The sequence below is a fragment of the Lontra canadensis genome, unplaced genomic scaffold, assembly GCF_010015895.1.
Source record: "Lontra canadensis isolate GAN:19392208 unplaced genomic scaffold, GSC_riverotter_1.0 scaffold65, whole genome shotgun sequence".
Lineage (NCBI taxonomy): Eukaryota > Metazoa > Chordata > Mammalia > Carnivora > Mustelidae > Lontra > Lontra canadensis.
In genome coordinates this window covers 271,947-292,157 of record NW_022631059.1, presented here as the reverse complement: position 1 = coordinate 292,157, position 20,211 = coordinate 271,947, and the positions used below count along the sequence as shown (strand labels likewise).

At 56.0% G+C, this 20,211-nt stretch overlaps 1 protein-coding gene across 3 annotated transcripts; it reads left to right on the top strand.

Annotated features, from left to right (window-relative positions):
* The first annotated feature begins 440 nt into the window (after window positions 1-440).
* DNAJC5 (DnaJ heat shock protein family (Hsp40) member C5) lies at window positions 441-12,107 on the top strand. Of its 3 annotated transcripts, XR_004385158.1 has the most exons (6): window positions 441-509; window positions 9,462-9,590; window positions 10,340-10,553; window positions 11,220-11,391; window positions 11,475-11,546; window positions 11,814-11,927. XR_004385158.1 is itself a non-coding variant. In XM_032878744.1 (5 exons), exons 2-5 carry the CDS (start codon window positions 9,484-9,486, stop codon window positions 11,915-11,917), a joined length of 597 nt encoding a protein of 198 aa, XP_032734635.1. In that variant the 5' UTR covers window positions 446-509; window positions 9,462-9,483; the 3' UTR covers window positions 11,918-12,107. The 3 variants fall into 3 exon arrangements, 2 of the variants coding, with proteins under 2 accessions (XP_032734635.1, XP_032734636.1); XM_032878744.1 differs by lacking the exon at window positions 11,475-11,546 and having other exon boundaries at window positions 446-509; window positions 11,814-12,107; XM_032878745.1 differs by lacking the exons at window positions 441-509; window positions 11,475-11,546 and having other exon boundaries at window positions 9,432-9,590; window positions 11,814-12,107.
* The last annotated feature ends 8,104 nt before the right edge of the window (window positions 12,108-20,211 follow it).

Here is a 20,211-nt window from a genome sequence, read left to right as displayed (position 1 = left end):
CTCTGGGTTTGTGGAGAAATGATTTTTTTTAAAGATTTTATTTGTTTATTCATGAGAGACAGAGAGGCAGAGGGGGAAGCAGGGTCCCTGGAGCCGGAAGCCTGACGCGGGACCCTGAGCCCGAGGGCAGACGTTTAACCCACTGAGCCACCCAGGCGCCTCAGATGCGATTTTTTATTAAGCAAGGATTAGCCTTTAGAAGACTTCGGATATAGTTACTGGCATTCCATTGAAACTAAGAAAATTGATTCTGAATTAATTCTGTCGGGTTTTCTTAGGATGGTTCTGCCCGAGGCTAGGACATTTTTGATGTTCAGTGCGGTGACATCTGAAATCCGGTGTGCGCACTGACTGTTAAGTCATACGGGTGATTCATGATTTAAAATGTGACCGTTTCACAGGGGGAACCTTTGTCTTCAGTCACATGAAGTAGCTGCTCACAGACGGGCGCATCTCAGCGGGCCGGCTGGGCTCCAGGAAGACGGCAGTAAAGCAACTATCCCGATAGAGTGAGTCACGTCCGTGTTTGGTTTCCCAGTGCGCGTAGAGCTGATGCCCGAGCGATACTGTTGTCTGGTAAAGGCGCAATAGCGTTTCGTGTTTGTTTGTTTGTTTTAAGTAAAACAAACCATAAGAGACTCTCAATCTCACAAAACAGACTGAGGGCTGCCTGGGGGAGGGGGAGGGAGAGGGTGGCTGGGTGACGGACACTGGGGAGGGTGTGTGCTGTGACGTGTGTAAGCCTGACGAGTCACAGACCTGCACCCCTGCGGCAAACAATACATGATATGTTAATAAAAATAATTTTTTAAAAAGTAAATACTTCTAAAAAAATGCTAACCATCATCTGAGCTGTTGAGTCAGAATCACTGATCACAGATCAGCATGACAAATATACTAACAATGAAGACATTTGAAATACTGCAAGAATTACCAGAATGTGACACAAAGACATAAAGTGAGCAAATGCTGTTGGGAAAGAGACTAGCTTGACACATAGTTGCCAGGAATCTTCAGTTTGCTGAAATAAAAGAAAAGCATTACCTTGAAGAGGCAGCATGGAGAGGTATGGCTGTAGTTGATTGTTTTTACGGAGCAGACGTAGAAGTATTAGTTGTTGGTGTGTCTGTGGATGGGGTCTGGAAGCCCAGTATTCAGTAGGCATTGGGTAACAGAATACAGACAAAGAAATTACTGAGGGTGGGAGGGTCACGGTGCTGCGGTCCTTCTGTCGTGGACTCGCCGGAGGACTTACTTAGTCCTGGACGGTTGGCCCCATCAGTAACAGTGCCTGCTTCTGCCTGAGGCTGTCTTGGTTCTGCTGGCTCCGTGCTAGCCTGGTCCTGGAGGGCCACGGAAGAAGAGGGAGACTCAGAGCACTGCGGGGCCTTGCCCCAGGTCACTCAGCTGGACACCTTCCCGCTGGGCTTAGAGTCCTCACTTCCTGATTGTAAAACCCGCGACCTCTCTCTCGGGTGGCCCTGAGACTTGTTTTATTATCTGCCCTCAGCAACAGCATCATCCCCTGGGCTTAGGGGCCGGGTGGTTTACCTGGTGTCTCTAGGGTTAGGGTGATTCCCTTGGGTTTGGGTTCAGATCCTTCCATCACCTCTCTGTGCGTCCATCTCTGCATCTGCGATGGACTGCCATCGAACCTGCCTGGTGAGGGGTGGGGAAGCCTGGGCCCCATGGACTGACACACTCGAGGAACCAAGTTGGGTGGTCCAGGTGGGCCGTGGCATGGAGCGGCCTGGCCCGTGGGGGCTCCCTTCTCCTTTCCATTGTGCACACTAACCTTTGCGTTCTGTGTTGTCATTGGGCACGGAGAGAGAAGTGGGACCCTGCCTCCCATGGGCATGTGGAGGGATTGCTCCCGTGTCTCCTGCCTTTGTTTCTTTCTTTCTTTTAATTTATTTATTTAAAGATTTTATTTATTTATTTGACAGAGAGAGAGACCACAAGTAGGCAGAGAGGCAGGCAGGGGGGGAGGGGTGGAGAGGAAGCAGGCTCCCTGCTGAGCAGAGAGCCCCACTCGACTGGGGTGGGGGGGCTTGATCCCAGGACCCTGAGACCATGACCTGAGCCAAAGGCAGAGGCTCATCCCTCTGAGCCACCCAGGTGCCCCTCTTTCTTTCTTTTTTAAAGATTTTATTTGTCAGAGAGAAAGCGCACAAGTTGGGGAGGAGCAGAAGGGAAGCAGGCTTCCTGCTGAGCAAGGAGCCTGATGCGGGGACTCGATCCCAGGGCCCCGGGATCTGGCCCAAGCTAAAGGCAGACGCCTCACCGACTAAGCCACTCGGCCCCCCCTTCCTGCCATCATTTCTTCTGCCACAAGCCCAGATGACACCAGGGTTTTTTATCTGAAGTTTCCCTCCTCCTTCACTTCCTTCCCTGTTCTGTTGATGTGTGTCCTCAGATGGGTGTTTTGTTTTAGAAATGAGGAGCGTGGCTTGTCCCAGACTCTAACGTTTGTGTATTCTTCTGACCTTGCACTTGGTTGATAATAGAATCTTTTCATCTTAGAATATGAAGCTTTTTTTGTGCTGGGAAGCTCTCAGGCTTGACCCGGACTCCGGGTGCATCACTCGTGCCGGCCAGCACTTTTCAGCACGCACATGTGTGTTTTCTTGCCCATCTAGTTTTGTTCTCTCTTGTTTTTAATGGACTTTCCCCCCGGCTTGATGTATCCCTTACCTTTCACATTCCTGCCAGACCAATTTTTCTCCCATTTTCTGTTTTCTTTGTGCTGGTTCTCTCTCTGTAAGGTACTTCCCAGGTTGTAACTTCTCTCCGCTCTGTGGCTTCACCCCCTGGAGCTGTGCTGCCCTCTCGTCGCCTTCCTGCTCCTACGGCGATTGCCGACCCTGCTCTTTGCTCCCTCTCCTTCGCAGTTTACTTTTGTCCACAGTTTCTTTTGATTTTATAAAAGCCTTCAACCTCAGAACTTAAAAGCTTGTCATCAGGGGCGCCTGGGTGGCTCAGTGGGTGAAGCGTCTGCCTTCAGCTTAGGTCATGATCTCAGGGTCCTGGGATCGAGTCTGGCATCAGGCTCCCTGTTAACTGGGGAGCCTGCTTCTCCCTCTCCCTCTGCTGCTCCCCCTGCTTGTGATTTCTCTCTCTCTCTGACAAATAAAATCTTAAAAAACAAACAAAAAAAAACCTTGCCATTTTTCCTCTGGGGTCATCAACTCTTTCTTTGTACTTTTTTTTCTACTTGATAAACCTTTTTTTTTTTTTAAACACCTTCAGGGTTACAGAAAAGTTGGACAGAACTTATAGAGAATTCTCGTGTATTTCTTTCCTTTCCCTCAACCCCACAGTTTTCCGTTTGCCCCCATAGTTTGTATCAGAGTGGTACATTGTTAAAACTGATGATCCTGTATTGACACATTTTTTTTAAAAGATTTTACTTATTTATTTGAGAGAGAGAGAAAGAGAGCATGAGCAGCGGAGGGGCAGAGGCAGAGGGAGAAGCAGACCCCCATCTGAGCAGGGAGCGCGATGGGGAACTTGGTCCCAGGACCCTGAGATCATCACCTGAGGCTGAGGTGAAGGCAGACGCCCCACCGACTGAACCCCCCAGGAGCCCCTGTATTGATCCATTATTTTTTTTTTTAAGATTTTATGTATTTATTTGACAGAGAAAGATCACAAGCAGGCAGAGAGGCAGAGAGAGAGGAGGAAGCAGGCTCCCTGCGGAGCAGAGAGCCTGATGCGGGGCTCGATCCCAGGACCCTGAGATCACAACCCGAGCCGAAGGCAGAGGCTTAACCACTGAGCCACCCAGGTGCCTGTATTGATCCATTATTAACCAAAGTCCGTAGTTGACCTCAGTGGTCACTCGTCATGGTGCACATTCTGTGGGATTTGACAAACATAATCACATTTTTCTGCCACTGTCGCGCTGCACAGCGTGGTTTCATCCCCTGAAGATCTCTGTGCTCCTCCTCTTAATCCCTCCCTCCTCCAGCCCCCCCCAGCGACCTCCGCTCCCTCCTGTCCCTGGAGTTTCGCCTTTTCCAGAATGTCGTAGAGATGGAATCACACAGGGTGTAGCCTTTTCGCGGCTCCGTAGCTGGTTTCTGTCCAGCACTGAGGACTGCCCGCTGTCTGCGTGGACGCAGCTTGTGCGGTCACTCACTGAAGGACGTCTGAGCTGCTTCTGAGTTCTGGTGATGATGAGTACAGTGACTTATTTTTAAGTAGGAGTAGCCTAGAGTCACAGAGTAGATCATTAAATCGGTGTTGAATTTAGAAACTAAGCCCATCCCCTCCTTTTTCACATGGTTGACCTCGGGGCAGTGTCTGCAAGTGTGAGTGTGTGACGGAGCTGGGCGCTGCCTCAGCCCGTCGTGCTCCCTTCACAGAGCGGACAGAATGCGGAGATTGGAAGCCCTCTTTTTAGGGGCACCACTGTATTTCCTGGAAAGGTGGTTTATTTATTATTTTTTGTTAACTCTAAGGAGCAGGAAAGAGACTTTAGCTAGTCCCAACTTGCGGCTGCACGTGTTTCTGGAGAAGCAGACACACCTTTAGCGTGGTTGACCCCTGAACTTGAAATCAGCTCTGGCTCTGGGCCTGCTTCTGTGACTAATTATTTGTGTATTTTGGTCAATCATTTTGCATGTCTGGGCTGCCCTTTGATCTACTGGGAGGTGAAGGAATTGGGCTAAGACCCCATCTAAGGGCTCTTCCCCACTGCTTTCTTGCTTCTGTCTTTGCTAGATCTCGCCTTCGTTGCTGGTAACAGTATGCTCTGTTATCTCTAGTTAAAGCTTCCTTTACTGGTCTAAACCTACCAAGTAACTTGAATTAGTCTAGTAATGAGCTTTTAATTGCAATTTTAATTAAGATGATTATAAAGTCGCCCGTAGTTGTAAGAAATGATGACACTTTGCCTGGTCTTTCCCAGCGGTGACATTTTGCCAAACTCTAGTTTACTCTACTCTGGGTGGCTCAGTCGTTAAGCGTCTGCCTTCAGCTCCGGTATGATCCTCAGGGTCCTGGGATCCAGCCCTGCATCAAGCCCCACATTGAGCCCCACATTCGTGCTCAGCAGGAAGCCTGCTTTCCCTCTCCCACTGCCCCCCCTTGTGTTCCTGCTCTTGCTGTCAAATAAATAAATAAATAAAATCTTTAAAAAAAACAAAACAAAACAAAAAACAAAACAGAACAAAACTATCCTAACCAGGATACTGATGTTGGTATGATTTACCAGTCCTACCCGGATCTCCCCACCTTTAGGTTACTGACTCCTGTGTGCGTGAGGACCTCTGCAGGGGTAGCACCTGCGCAGGTCTGCGTGTCCACCGCCGGACTCAAGATCCTGGAATTCTCCATATGGAGGCCACCCCTATCCCACTCACATCCCATCCTTGACCCCTTGCAACCAGCAATCTGTCTTGTGTTTCTAAAGTCGTATCGTATCCAAAATCCATTTGTACAGTGTGTGACCTCGTGGGCTTGGCCTTTATCTGCTCATGCAGTTCTGTGCAGGTCCGTCTGGGCTACACGCACAGCACGGCTCTGTTTGGGTTTGCTAAGTAGTGTCGCGGTGTGCGCATGTGTGCTGCAGTTCAAGGATGTCTGGACTGATCCGAGTTTGGGGCTGTTACAGATAAAGCTGCTCTGAATGTTGTGTGCGGGTTTTTACGCGAACATGTATTTCCTTTTCCTCCGGCTGAGTCAGCCAGGAGCCGACCCGCTGGGTCCTGCAGCAGGTGTGTGCTGGGTCGTTTCCAGAGCTGCCTGGGGCCCTTGGAAGCTGTATCTGCTCTGCCCTCCACTTCTGGGCAACCTGTGTGGACGGCTTTGCGTTCGCTGGAGTTTCACGTAAGGACCCTGCCTTGTCTTTGGATCTGGCCCCTTCGATTCAGCGGCAGCTGAGTCGTCGGTGGCGTGTGCGTGTCGGAGGCTCATTCCCTCCCCGCTGAGCAGTCGACCGCCTGGGGTCGACCCTTTCTGTTTATCCGCTCTCCGGTCGGCGGACACTGGGGTTGTTTCCAGACTTTGGCTGTTGTGAGTGAAACTGCCGCGGACATTGGCCTGTGAGTCTCTGTGTCGACGTGTGTGTTCATTTCCTGTAGGTGCGCACCGCGTCCGGCGGACGGACTGCGCGTCCTGCCCGGGGAGTGCGTGTGTGCCTTGGGGGGCGACAGCTCGGTTGCCTCACACCCTGCTGAGACTTGACAGGGCTCGTCTTCCCAGGCCGGCCGCTCTGGTGGACCCGTGTTCTGCGCCTCTGAGTGACAGGATGAGCCTCTTCCGATGTACTCCTGACCCTGTGTGTGCCCGTGTCGCTGTGGCCAGCATATGCCCTTCGTTTTCCCATACAAACTTTGAGATCGTTTTCTCAATTTTTGCAAAAAAAGCCTGCTGGGATTAGAGTTAAGATTGTATTGATTCTCTAGATCAGTTTGGAGAAAATTAAGTCTTTTCTGATCCATGAACATGATAAAGCGCAATTTTTTTTTTTTTTTAATTTTTGTTTCTCTTGGCAACGTGTTGTTTTCAATGTAGGGTTTGTATGTCTTTTGTTGAATTTTATTCCTAAATCTGTGATTTTGGATGCTGCTGTAAATGAAACCTGTAGTAGTAATATTTTCCAATTGTTTACTACTCTCAAATAAAAATACGGTTGCTTTAGGGGCGCCTGGGTGGCTCAGCTGTTGATCGTCTGCCTTCAGCTCAGGTCGTGATTCCAGGGTCCTGGGATCGAGCCCCTCATCTGGCTCTCTGCTCAGTGGGGAGCCTGCTTCCCCCTCTCCCACTCTCCGTCCTTGTGTTCCCTCTCTCACTGTGTCTCTCTGTCAAATAAATAAAATTAAAATATATATATATATATGTATATATATAGTTGTTTTAAATATTTATATCCTGTGACCTTGCTAAATTAACTTTTTAGTTGTAGTTGGTTTTTTGTTTCATTGTTTTTGTTTTTTGTTGATCCCTTAGGGTTTTCTGTGTAAACAACCCAGTCATATCAGCTGTAGGGTTTCGGTTGGATGTCCTTTATCAGACCGAGAAAGTTCCCAATGTATTGAGAATTTTTTATTTTTAAAATTTTTTTAAAGACTTTATTTATTTATTTGAGAGCGAGTAAGCCAAGTCCAACAGGGGAGAGACAGAGGGAGAAGCAGGCTCCCTACTGACCAGGAAGCCCGATGGCCAGCTCCATCCCAGGATACTGAGATCCTGGCCTAAGCTGAAGGCAGACGGTCAACTGACTGAGCCACCTAGCACCCTACTGAGAAGTGTTACAGTCATGACTTAGTGTTGAACTCGCTGTTGCATCGGCGAGTCTTCGAGATGGTCATGTGGTTTACCTCAGTTCTGTGATATGGTAGACACGTTTGTTTGTTCTGAAATGTTAAATCAGGCTTGCCTTCTTGGGATAATTTTTACTCATAGATTCAATTTGCTAATATTTTGTTAAGGATTTTTACGTCTATACTTGTAATGGATTTTTTGGTAATGTCTTTGTGAGGTTGTGCTGGCCTCCAAAAACAAAAAGTCCCCTTCTCCTCTGTTTTTGAAAAACTTTGTCCAAGATTGATGTCTTTCTTCCTTGGATATTGGGTAGAAAAGTCATCCGGGCCTGGAACTTTGTTTGTGGGAAGGTTTCCTTTCTTTCTTTTTTTTTAAGATGTTATTTATTTATTTGACAGAGATCACAAGTAGGCAGAGAGGCAGGCAGAGAGAGAGGAGGAAGCAGGCTCCCCGCTGAGCAGAGAGCCAGATGCGGGGCTTGAAACCAGGACCCTGGGATCATGACCTGAGCCAAAGGCAGAGGCTTTAACCCACTGAGCCACCCAGGAGCCCCTGTGGGAAGGTTTTCTATTACAGATTCAATTCTGTTAATGCGTTTAGGACTATTCAGATTTTCTGGTTGGGTAAATTGTGTTTTTCAAGGCATTTATCTGTTCCATCTAATTGCTTGGCATAAAGTTGTCCATAATTTTTTCTATCATTTTTGTGCCTGTAGGGTCTGTAGTGATGACCCCTCCTTTTTTCCTTCCTCGTGTCACTGATTTCTGTTCTTTTTTTTTTTTTTTTTTTTTGCTGTTTATCAATTTTTTTTTTTTTTTTAAAAAGCCAACTTTTGGCTTTGTTAACTTTCTTTGTTGTTTTTCCGTTTTTTATTTTGTTGATTTCTGCTCTTTATTATTCCCTTCCTTCCATTTCCTTTGGGTCCTGCTGTTTCTGGTGTTGTGAACTTGAATCTTAGGTCTTGGCTATATGTTATATTTTACTATTAAATTAAAAATAACTTTTCTTACGATTTCTTCTTTGGGTTACATGTTACTTAGCAGTGTGTTGGATGTTAAAAACACTTGAGGCTTTGGGGGCACCTGGGTGGCTCAGTGGGTTAAGCGTCTGACTTTAGCTCAGGTCATGATCAGGGTCCTAAGATCAAGTCCCGCGTCAGGTTCTCTGCTCAGTGGGAAGCCTGCTTCTCCCTCTCCTTCTGCTGCTCCCTCTGGTTATGCTCGCGCGCTCTCTCAAAAAAAAAAAAAAAAATTCTATTAAAAAAATTCTTGAGATTTTCTTAGGTATCTTAATGTTGGGTTTCTAACTTAATTCTGCTAAGGTCAGAGAGCACACGGTGCATGATTTCAGCCCATTAAATTTATTGAAATTTGTTTTAAAGTCTAACATGTGGCATGTCTTCATGATTTAAAAAAAAAAAACTGTTTATGAATGTTGGGTGTCCCACACGTATCAATCAGGTCATGGGGTGTAGTGTTTTTAGGATCATCCATTTTTCTTGTTTGTTGTTGTTCATTCTGTGTTTCTCCGAGAGGGGTGCTAAGATTTTTATAGCTGCGGGTTGTCTGTTTCTCCTTTAATTCTGTCAGGACTTGGATTCAAGCATTCTGAGGCTCTGTCTTTAAAGTGTGTAGTTGGGTCTTGAGTTTTTCTCCATTCTGGTAACCTCTTTTTTTTTATTGGACTTTTGAGTCTAAAGAGATCATTTTTTTCTTTTAAAAGGCTTTTTAACTGTACTTTTTGGGATTTGTTGTTGTTGTTGTTAAAGATTTTATTTATTTACATGATAGAGACAGCGAGAGAGGGAACATAAGCCGGGGGAGTGGGAGAGGGAGAAGCAGGCTTCCCGCCCAGCCTGGGATCATGACTTGAGCAGAAGGCAGACACTTAACAGCTGAGCCACCCAGGTGCCCCACTTCTTTGGATTTTTTAATTTCGAGGTTGCTCTGGAGATTACAGTAAACCCAGTTTTTTACAGTCTGCTCAGTGTGGTGGTCCTCTAGCCCTCCACAGGCGTAGCCTCTGGTCTCCACATGGGACCACTCCCCACAGCCCTTCACGTTGTGTCTGTGACCCGCATGGCCCCCAACCAGCGGTGTTGTGATTGCTTGCTTCAAACAGTCGTCTGGAGTAGAGGGCTTCAGCTCTGCGGTTGGACGCTTTATCAATACTTTTTGATGTTTTCTTTGCGGTTTTCTTACAGATTAACCTACCATGGCCGACCAGAGACAGCGCTCACTCTCTACCTCTGGGGAATCATTGTACCATGTTCTGGGGCTGGACAAGAACGCAACCTCAGATGACATTAAAAAGTCCTATCGGTAAGAGGGTCTTGTGCCTTGTGTGCTTCGATCTGCATTTATCAGGAACCACTGCGTGTGTCTCCCCCTGCCTGGCCCGTAGGTGACTGGGACCCGTAGCTCCATCTTTGTGTGCGTCATGTGCCCCTTGTAGCTTAAAATTCTCATATCAGTACTTTCGTGGCAACAGAAAAGTAACACTTTGTAGATGACACACACTATGTGCCCTGGAGCGGCCGGTCGCCCTGGGAAGCAGGTCTGAGCCTTCTCCTTCCCGCAGGCCCTCCCGTAGCCTTTGGAGGCAACTAACCTGTGGCTTCGTGGAGTCAGCTGCAGAGAGAGACACACATCCTCGGTGATCCCTACCCTTGCAGCGACCCTCCTGTGTGTCCTTCCCCTTGTGTACTTCTCACACACAGGAGAAAATAGGCCTGTGGTGCACCCCTTGCCTGGCACCGTTATTTGGCCAAATGCGCAGTTAGCCTGCAAGGACACTAGAGGTCAGCAGTGGGGTCTGCCTCTGAGCTCGGCCAGAGGGGCGGGCTGCCGGCTGGGCTGCTGGGGGTAGCCCGCGCCTGGGGACTCCCTGCTCTGTGGCAGAGCCAGGAGGCTTGCCCCGAGGCAGCTGCAGAGCTTTCTTCGGACTGTGAACTGCTCGAACTCCGTGGAGAGTTGGGAGGTGACACGTACTGGAGAGATGTTTCCTGCACTGGGCCCTCCCTCTCATGGACGAGCATGAAATAAGGGACAAGAAATGGTTTTGTTTGCAGGAAACTTGCCTTGAAATATCACCCCGACAAGAACCCCGATAACCCAGAGGCTGCAGACAAGTTTAAGGAGATCAACAACGCCCATGCCATCCTGACGGACGCCACAAAAAGAAACATCTACGACAAGTACGGCTCGCTGGGGCTCTACGTGGCTGAGCAGTTTGGGGAGGAGAACGTGAACACCTACTTCGTGCTCTCCAGTTGGTGGGCCAAGGTGAGGGGAGCAGGCGGCCCCGTGCCGCGCTCCGGGTGCCCCGGGAGAGTCTCCTGCCCGGTAGGGATCAGGGTCCGGCAGAGCGAGGGCGTTTGGGCCAAGTGCTCCTTGCTCCTGAGCCTTGGTGTCCCGGCGTCTGGCTCCCTTTTCCGTCACCCCGTGTCAGCGCGGGGCCTGGTCTCGGCCGCTGGTGGCGCGTAGCCGGCTCAGGAGCCCACGAGCGGCCGCCAGAAGGCTCCCGGCAGACCCCACGGCGAGCTGGCCGTGTCACTCGGCTCACGAGTCACCGTCCGTTCTTGCACAGAGATCGGAAGGGACCTTTTCCGTCCCGTCGTGGGCAGATGCTCTTATCAGTGCAGGGGAAGACTTGTCGGAAGTCTCTGTGACTTGACACACTTCGGACATACCATTTCTGTGCTTTTCTGGACACTTACCCGTGTCCTCCTCCTGCCGCGAGCACGTGTGGCCCACGGACGCCTTCCTGCCCGTCTTCGTAGGTCCCTCCTCGGGGCCTGTGCGCTCTGTCCCTGTCTTCCCGCCCCGGCTCTGGCAGGACAGAGGCCTCTGCGGCGGCCACCCACCCCCCACCCCTGGGAGCTGTGCGGGGCCGGGGGGAGGCGCTCCCGGAGGTGGCCCCGCAGCCAGCACCCCTGTGCCCCGCCGCAGCTGCTGTTCGTGGTGTGTGGGGCGCTCACCTGCTGCTACTGCTGCTGCTGCCTGTGCTGCTGCTTCAACTGCTGCTGCGGCCGCTGCAAGCCCCGGGCGCCTGCGGGCGACGACGCCGACTTCTACGTGTCCCCTGAGGACCTGGAGGCGCAGCTGCAGTCGGACGAGCGGGGTGAGTGCCCGCCGCGGGCCGCCGAGCGGGCGCGGGCCGGGCGGGGCGGGCCCTGAACCCTGCCGCCCTGTCTTGTCGAACAGGAGGGCTCTGACTGTGCGGGCGTGTGTGTGGTGGCGGCGGGGACTGTTGAGGTGTGAACGTGGACACTCGAGGTAACGGCGGACGCAGGGGCCGTCCCCACCCGTGGCCGGAAGCGCCGCAGCTCCGCGGGCACCGAGTAGCGGGGGAGGGACCGAGGCGACGGAGGCAGGCCGAGCTGGGGGGAGGCCCGCAGACAGCCTCTCCCCTCTGCACCCCCCTGCCCCTGCCCACCCCCTCACCCGGCAGAGCGGCCAGGCCGTGGAGCACGGACGGTGTCGGGGCCACGCGTGCCATCGCGGCCGCCCGCGCCGATGAGCATGCGTGTGCTTGCTTTGCAGAGGCCACAGACACGCCCGTCGTCGTACAGCCCGCGTCGGCCACGGAGACCACCCAGCTCACGGCCGACTCCCACCCCAGCTACCACACCGACGGCTTCAACTAGGCCCAGGAGTGGCCGCGGTAGAGGCTAGCCCGGCCACTTCACCCCTAGAGTCACGGACCGTAGTCACAGAGATGGGGAGCGCGCAGCCGCCGGCCCGCCGGGGCCCTGCCCACCTCTGTGCCCGCCCGCCTGTCGCCCCCACCACGTGAAGTGCGTCGCATGCAGTATTCAAAGCAGTTTAGCTACGGTCTCCTCCCCCTTCTGTTTCCTCCTTTTCTAATAGCATGTACGGGTTCTGTTCCATGTCTGTGCTGTGGACGTGCTGCGGCGTGACCGTGTTAACCAGACCGTGGATCTTCCTCGGGGCTTACGATTCGCTGCACCGACCACGGCTGCGTGCTGGGTCCCCACCAGGCAGGCTGGGGCAGGAGGGGTGGCTCCTTTCCCTGGTGTCGGTGGGGGCCGGAGGCGGGTGCTGCCTGGCGGGGGCTGGGAGGTCCAGTCCGCATCGTGCTTGGCGGCGGTATGGACGCAGGCAGAGCCTCTGGACGCCGTACTGGGAAGGAGCTGGCATGTCCTCCCACTTTGCCCGGTCCCGTCAGCGCTTCCGTGGTGTTGGTTGTGCGGGCCTGTCTGCCTTGGTTGCTTGGCCTTGCGGCAGGGTCTTTCCCATGGGGAGGCTTGTTGTGGAAAGTGTGGGAGGCTCTGGTGACCACAGGACCATATTTTCTACCTGGGCACGGCCTCGGTTTCCATGTCATGTGGTCCTCGGGGCACACGCCCTCACCAGGCGCTGCTTCTACTGCGCTCCCACCCTGTCCCCAAGCCACGAGCTGGACTGATGGGGCCACATTCCTCCGTCTCCTCCACATTCCTTCAGGCCCGCCTGGCCTTCTGGTGGTCCTTCCTGGACCTCTAGGAACCACAGATGGTAGCAGTGACCGGTGTGCTGTTGTCAGAGGGGCTGACCGTCCAGGTCGCGGGTGGAGCGCGGCTGGATAGCCCCGGGAAGCACCCGCGGGGAGCCCAGCCCTCTTCTCTGTGCTTCCCAGAGCTCATACCCACCCCACTGTCCTTCGCCTGTTCCCTTCAGTCACCGTCGATGGTTCAGGCAGAGCTAGAGATGCCGGGTTCTTGGAGGAAGGACCAGCTGGACCAAAGGCACAGCCTGGTGCCCTTGGCTTGTGAGCCGGCGGCCTGACCGCGGACCCCACTCGCCGTTGTCTCGAGCAGAGCCTTCTGTGAACTGCGGGAAGTCAGTCCCTCTTGTCTTTGACCCAGAACTTGTGGGTGGTGCGTCTGCTGCAGGGGACGAGGAAACGGGTTATGATGGGCCCGTGCTGGCCCAGAGGTCACAGTGGCCCCCGCACCCCCAGCAGCCCTGGATGTGGCGTGGCTCCCTGCTGGGCCTGCACTGGTCACTGGAGACCCAAGCGGTTTCCACAGAAGGAACCAATGGCTGCTGGTGCGTGTCTCCTGCGTGTCCAGTAGGCGAAGAACGAGGAGGACCGTGTCGGCTCAGGCGCGCCAGAGCGTGTCCCATGCCCACTGTTTCCACCACCACCAGCCCGCACCCCGCTCACCTGCTGGGCCTTGGCCCTTGTCTGCCCACCCACAGCTGTGCCGAGTGCGGGTTCTTACCGGCCTGGAACGGGCGGTGACGGGAGGGCGGCGTCCGTGCAGAATGTGGACAGGCTCCGAGCGCAGTGCTGAGGGGAGGCGGGTTGTGGCCGGGTTGTAGTTGTTGCAGTTGTGGCCACTCCCAGGTCCTTGGGCAGGTTTGTGGTCCTTTGTTTGTTTTCTGTTGTTGTTTTTGGCTTTTGTTCATTAAAATAATCATGAAGACATTCAGTGAGAGAAAATTTGCACTATGATCTTAAATTATGCTAAAATCAGACATCACGAAAGGATAAGAAATTCACTGACCCACCCTGGACAAGGGAGGAGGTAAGACCACAGGTTCATCTTCTGTGCCAGTCCCGACCCAGCAACAAGAACGCAGCTTTGTGATGTTTCTGAAAATAACTTTCTTGACCTGTTTTTCACTGGAATGGCCAAGAACCAAGTTCAAAGCTGGGACTTGAGGTAGCAAGCCTCCCCACTGCGGGGGTTCCCTGCAGCTCTGTGGCCGGGAAACCTCAAGTCCCACCACACAGGTCCGAGCGAGTCCTCGACGGGTGGCTTCCACGCGACAGAACGGGAAGCTCCTCTGGGGACCTGGGTTCAGGGGGAGGAGCAGGTCTGGAAGGTTGTCCAACCCGGGCTCCTGTAGAATTTGTAAAAACTAAATAAATCATGACAGTGATGATAACAACCCTAAAGGTGGTGGTGGTAATGATTGCCCAAGGCCCAGGGACCCCAGGGTCCAGACGGGGACCTCGAACTCTCCCCGCCTGGCCCTGAAGGCATTTCCACCTGGTGATTCTGACGCAGAGACCTTCCGAAGTCGAAGTTGGCTGTACTCGCTAGCCACCCCGGTTGCGGTTCCCTTTTCCTGGAGTGGTCCACGTGTTTCCCAGGTCTGGAGGGGCGACTGTCTGCCCACCACACGGCCGCGAGAGCCCCTGAGCCCTCACCCTAGGGCTGCCCGGAGCCCGGGCCGCGTGTGGCCGGGGAGTGCCGGGCCGGTTCAGGCTGAAGCCCGTCCCGTGTCACAAAGTGCGGGGCTTGACCCAGGGGGCCCCCAGAGTAGCCGGTGGCTGGTGGGGAGCGTAGGAGGGCCCCGCGGGGCGGCTGCTGGCAGCTGCCGGCGTGTACGCTTCTGTTCCCGCTCCGTGATGGGGTTGGTCTTCTCTCGTCTTCCCTTTGGCTTTCTTCTGCTTTCAAACTGCTTTAGATGTTACCGCTCAGTGTGTGTGAGGCTTCGTAGTTCCCGGTCAGTGCTGCGGGGGAAGCCGCTGCTGCCGTGCCTGGGGCTCAGAGCAGGTGGCCTTTCCACGCTGTTGGCCGCCCAGTGTGGCTGTGTCGGGGCTGCTGCTGTGCGTTCTGACCGCAGCTGGGCCCGGTGGGCGAGCTCGAGCTGGAGGAGGGCCTGCTGGTGCGGCTGGCGGTCGGGGAGACGCGTGGCCTCCTGGCAGCTGGCCCTTGGGATGGGACAGCCAGCAAGTGGGGTGGGCACCTGCCTGCAGGCAGAGCTCGGGGAGCCTCCCGAGGGGCGGGTGTGAGTGTGGAGAGAGTGGCTGCTGTCCGTCCTTCCTCAACATGCTGCTCTGTGAGCCGGTGTGACATAGGACTGTCCTGCCCGTTGTTGTTACTTTGGTTGTGAACCGTCCCATGGAATTGGCAAAAGCTCCATTTTTACTCTCCTTCCACGCATGGCTGGCAGTGTGTGCAGTGGGTGTGGGCAGCGGGCGTATTTCTGTGTGTGTACATACGTGTATATGTATATACCCCGCTGTGGGCGTGACTGCTGCTGTCCCGCGGTCCGACCCCAGACGGCCTGGGTTTCCTGGGAGTCGGGTCTTGAACAGGGCCTTGGTGGCGCACTCCTTTGCTGGATGCGCAGAGGTGAACACCGGCCCTGGTGTGTGCCTGGGGTTTGCACGTGCTGTGGCAGCCTCGTCCTGCCAGCGGCACCTTCTCTGGCGGGAGGGTGCTGGGGCTCCCGAGGGGGTGACTGTCACAGTGCCAAGCCCATCCCTGGGGGCCCACCCGTCTGCTCACTTGATCTCCAGGTGAGTGTCCTTTTGTGACATCTGGGTGGTTGGAAGCCCTTCCCACCCTTGAAACATTAAAACCAATTTTCTGAGCCTCAGATAGCAGTCAGTGACAAAGGGCATTCCAAAGGGGACTCTGCCCCAACTGCAGGTCTGGCTTGGGAGGGGGCCACTGGGAAGGAGGAGGGGCGACTCGATGCCGTCCTTGAGGAAGGGGCTGGGCTCAGGTACAGGCAGTAGCTTTTGGTAGATTTTGTTTCCCTAGAAAATGGGACAATGTTTCAAGCTAAGTGAGGGGAGGTAGTTTACACTGAAATACGTGTGTGTGTGAGTGTGTGTGTGTGTGTGTGTGTGTGTGTACACACACACACATTGTCTGAAAATACTAAATGCAATGCATGGCAAGCAGCTGTCCGTGCGCTGGTTTCTGGTTTCGTCCTGTTGCTGGAATCCCACAGCGCTAGGTGGGTGTGCGTCTGACCCCAACCCCCGTGTGCGCCCCAAGGGCCCGGCTGGAGGCTTAGGATGGTTCCGCGGTGATCTCCATCTTGTATGTCTGAATGTTGACCTTAAGATATTGATAACCGTTGTAAAATAAATGTTTTCACTGCAAACCAGGCATGTGTCTCATTCAGTGACCCCACAGAGCCCTTTTCCAGGGGAGTCGTGCACGGCGGGGCGGGGGACTCACTCCCGTGTTCGCGGCTCAAGTGTGGACCAAGGCCCTCCTAGGTTCTGTTTCCAGGTGCTGTCCGGGCACCCCCAGCGGCGTGAGGAAAGGGTCCTGTAAGCCCGGGTGGCTCAGACTGGGTTCTGCAGCCCTCCCGGGACACGTCCTTGCTTCTGCTCTCCCCTCCTCTGCACCTGCCTGACTCGGTAACTCCTCCCACCACCCCAGCCCGGGACTGTCCCCACCGCCCACACAGCCGGGCATCACCCTCCATCCTGCGGTCACGAAAGCAGGCTGCTGGGCTGCAGGGGTCCGGAGCAGCTCGCCAGCCTGGGCCTGAGCCCTCGGCTACACAGCGGCCCTGTCCTCGGCTGGTCGCCACAAGGTGGACGAAGGGGGACAGCCGCGTCCCTCACACCTGGGCCTGTGCTCCGTGCCAAGATGTGTCCACCTCTGCGCCTGGCCCTTCAGAGGGGGGCTTCCTGGGATTGTCCCACTGCCTCCTCCACCCAGGGAATCAGTGTGGGGTATACTCACGTCCTCCTGCCTGGACACGGCTGTCGTGTCCACCTGGGTCACGTCCATGCCAGCAGCGAGTCGGGTGGGCCAGATGGCGGACGGTCAGGTCATGACTCCCAGGGGCTTCTGAGAGCATGGAGCAGGGCCTGGCCGGGGACTCTGGGTGGGTCACAGCCTCGGGTGTCCGGCCCCACTGACACCACTTCTGTGCCTCTGTCTTCTCTTCCTGGAGGTAAATGTCTAGTGGCAGACTCTTGTAGGAAGTGCCGTCTCGCCTCAGGGCAGGTGTGTCCCTGGGGTTCTGCACACGTCAGGGCGGATGGGGTCCTGTCGGTGGGCAGGGCCTAACCTGAGACTCCAGCCCAGGGACCCTGGCCTTAGGCGGGAGAGGCCACCCACACCCAGGAGGTTCTGTGGGTGGGACCACATGGCCCAGGCCGCGGGTGCCACCTTCCACACCCTCTCATACCTGGGACCCTCTGAGGTCAGGGTGCTGGGTCTTCTGTTCCCTTGACTGAACTCAGGGCAAGGCAAAAATAGTTTGAAAAAAATAAAGCAGCATAAAAGCACTAAGAATGATGTAAGAAAGCACCTTGAAAGGAACCCTTCATCTGGGACACACGAAGTAGTTGTGACTTGGAATCTCCGTGAAGGAGAGAAAGGCGGGTGGTGTAGAACCGCCGGCCATCCCCCCCGCCCCGCCCCAGTGCCCCCTCCTGCGGCTGCCACCAGCCTGCCAGTGTGGGCATCCGCAGATTTCGTTCCTGATTTTATGATGTCTAGCCTGAAGGTGCCTCCGGGTGCTGGGCTGGTGGGAGCTTTCCAGGGTGGGGGTTTCTTTCTCCAGGCGTCCGCCACTGAGGTCTGGTCTGGTTCCGCTCATTTCCGGGCCCCGGGGGCGTCATCCAAGGGACTGAGGGCAGATGCTTGCCGCTCCTGCTCATGGAGGACATGGGCCTTCAGGTCTTCGCTGCTGACCAGAGCTGGGCTAACCCCCGGGGTGCCGCAGGCTGCCCTCAGTGGCTGCGCTGTCCGCGGCCGGGGAGGCCCGGCTCCCCTCGCCTCTCTGCAGGCGTTCCCTGTGGGGTTCTCGCAGCGACATGGAGGTCGCCAAGCCCTCATGCCGGCCATTCCGGGTGGTGGGCGGCGGGACCTCGCTCCTCCCCCTGACCCAGGGCCGCATCGTCTTGTATCCCTGACCTAGGGGGACTGTGGGCCAATGGCGGGGTGGGGGTGCGGCTCAATGGCAGTTCCCGGAGATTCCCAAAGTCCTCTGCCCCACGGCCAGTCTCGGAACTCTGGGCTCCTGGCGGAGGTCGTGGTCGCCATGTGCGGACAGGGGTCTAGGTGCACGGCCCCCTCCCTCTCCGCACCGCCCGTGAGGAGCGCGACCTGGGAGCCGCGGGCGGGCCACCGCGAGCCTCGCGGGGCAGGTGTTGGGGCGCGGGGGGCGTGGCCTCCAGGAGAGGCGGTGGGGGGGGGGAGTTGCCCAGCGCGCGTCTCCCACTCCCCCGTCACCATTTGAAATCACTTAGGACACGAGCTGGAAGGGGCTTGCAGGGCGCGGCGGGGGCAGGGGTCTGGGGACCCAGGGCTCAACCTGGCCACGGTAGCCACCCCACGGGACACCCACGCACAGCCCCGGGGGGCCCCCGGGCACCAAAGACCAGCGCCGGCAGGACGCGGGGGGCGGCCCGCTAGGTCTGGAGGGGTCCCCGGCCGGAGCCGGAGGGGAAGTCCCGGACACCGGGCTCTCTCCTGCTTCAGAGGGACCCCCTGCTCCTACTCAGAACCTGCTCTGCGCCCCGGTTCCCTCGCCCTCCGTACAACTCCCGGGGTCTCCGAGGCCGCGGTCCCCTCCACCCCTGCGCGCTCGCTCCCACGCGGGCCCCTCGGTCCAGGATGAAGGTGCTTGGCCGGGCCGGGGCGGGGTCGGGGTCGGGGTCTGTGGCGCGGTGGGGGGCGGGGACATCCGGGAGGGGCGGGGCCGGCGCTCGCTCCACGCGGCCCCGCGCCAACCCCGGCGGTTCTTGGGCCCCCGCTGGAAGTGGGGTGGTGACCAGGGGAGCCTGAGGACGGGAGCCAGGCCCACCGGCCCGCAAGCGACCCCTGATGCGTCGCTGGAGGTGGGTGCAGCTCACCCCCAGCCCTTCCTCTGGCCCCGGCTTGTGGCGGTCGGAGAGTGGGTCCCTGTGCGCCTCCCAGCGCCAATTACCCCCTTTCCTGCTCTTCTAACCCAAGCCCAGCCCCAGTCCACCCGCTCACCCCTGCCCTGCCCCTTCGCACCTCAGAATCTGCTCGGACCAAACCTCCAGCAACTCCGGGCTGAGCCTCCAAGTCCCCAGCCTCCTGCCCTCTGGCCGTCTGCTCGGGGTCCATGCTGGAGCCCTTGGGGCCTAGGAACTCCGGCATCTTCCAGCATGTGTCCCGACTCCAGACGGCCCACTGAGGCCCCAGGAGGGGTGGAGTCCTTCCCCTGCCATGCCAGCCCCAGCCCCTACTGACAGCCTGCATGGCCTGCCCCACTTGGCATGACAACCGTATGTCCCCAGCGCCGGGTCTGGGGCCCCATCTCCTGGCAGGGGCGCACCCCAAGCTTCCCTTTCCGCCTTGTGGCAGCCGCTGCTGGGGAAGGGGTAGCACCTCACAGACTGACGAACCTGAGATTGACCCCGGAGACACCATTCTCAGGCTGGCCAGTCCTGGAGGCACTACCCAGGGACGGCAGGCAAAGCCCTCAGCAGGCCGGTGTGTTGTGGGAGCTTCTGGACCAGTGTCTAGGGTGGGCTCCAGGTCTGCACCCCACCCACCTCTTCCCCTACTAGGCTCTGAGGCTATGTCCAGGTTGTAGCTCTGTCTTCCCAGCTCCCCTCAACTGCTCCCCCAGGTGCCTGCCCCACCCCTCCCCCAAACCCCAGCAAGTAGCCAGAGGTCCCCAGGGATGGGCTCGTCCACCCCTGGAGGGCCACGCCTAAGCCTTCTCCCCACGCTGCAGTCCCTTGATATGTCCAGTAAGCTGTGTTGGGTGTCCCCCGGGGAGTCTTGGATCTTGCTTTCGGGCCTGTCTCTGGGACTAAGAGGCTCCCAGGGGCCAGAGGAATTGCCCCCTCCTTTCATCGGCATCTGGAAGACCCTCTCCCAGCGCTGTTTGGAGAGTGACCCACTTGTGCCACCGCCGCAGCGGCCTAGCAGGAAATGGGCTCAACAGGTCCCCTAGCCCGTGGCCTAGCCTCCCCCAGTTGCCTCAGATGAGCGGCCCAGAGCCTGAGGGGGCAGGTCCTCTGATTCAGGCCTCCTGCCTCCCCATTCTGCCCTGGCCCCGGTGTTGTCCTCCCCCAGAGGTAGTGGCTGAGTTGGGGGAGGGCCTCTGTGCCACAGCACGTGAGACCTGTGCCTGGTGCTTGTTCATGCACGTGCATCTGTGGGTTTGGGTTATTCTTAGGGAGCTGGTCGGCCCCTGGCTAGACTCTGGGGAGGTCCCCAAGGCATGATCCAGACGCCCCCCCCCC

Excerpts from the sequence above, each read along its gene's own strand:
- DNAJC5 (XM_032878744.1), top strand. The coding sequence starts at position 9,484 with ATGGCCGACCAGAGACAGCGCTCACTCTCTACCTCTGGGGAATCATTG. Across the intron at positions 9,591-10,339 it reads GACATTAAAAAGTCCTATCG|GAAACTTGCCTTGAAATATC; the intron begins GTAAGAGGGTCT and ends TTTTGTTTGCAG. Across the intron at positions 11,392-11,813 it reads GCTGCAGTCGGACGAGCGGG|AGGCCACAGACACGCCCGTC; the intron begins GTGAGTGCCCGC and ends CTTGCTTTGCAG.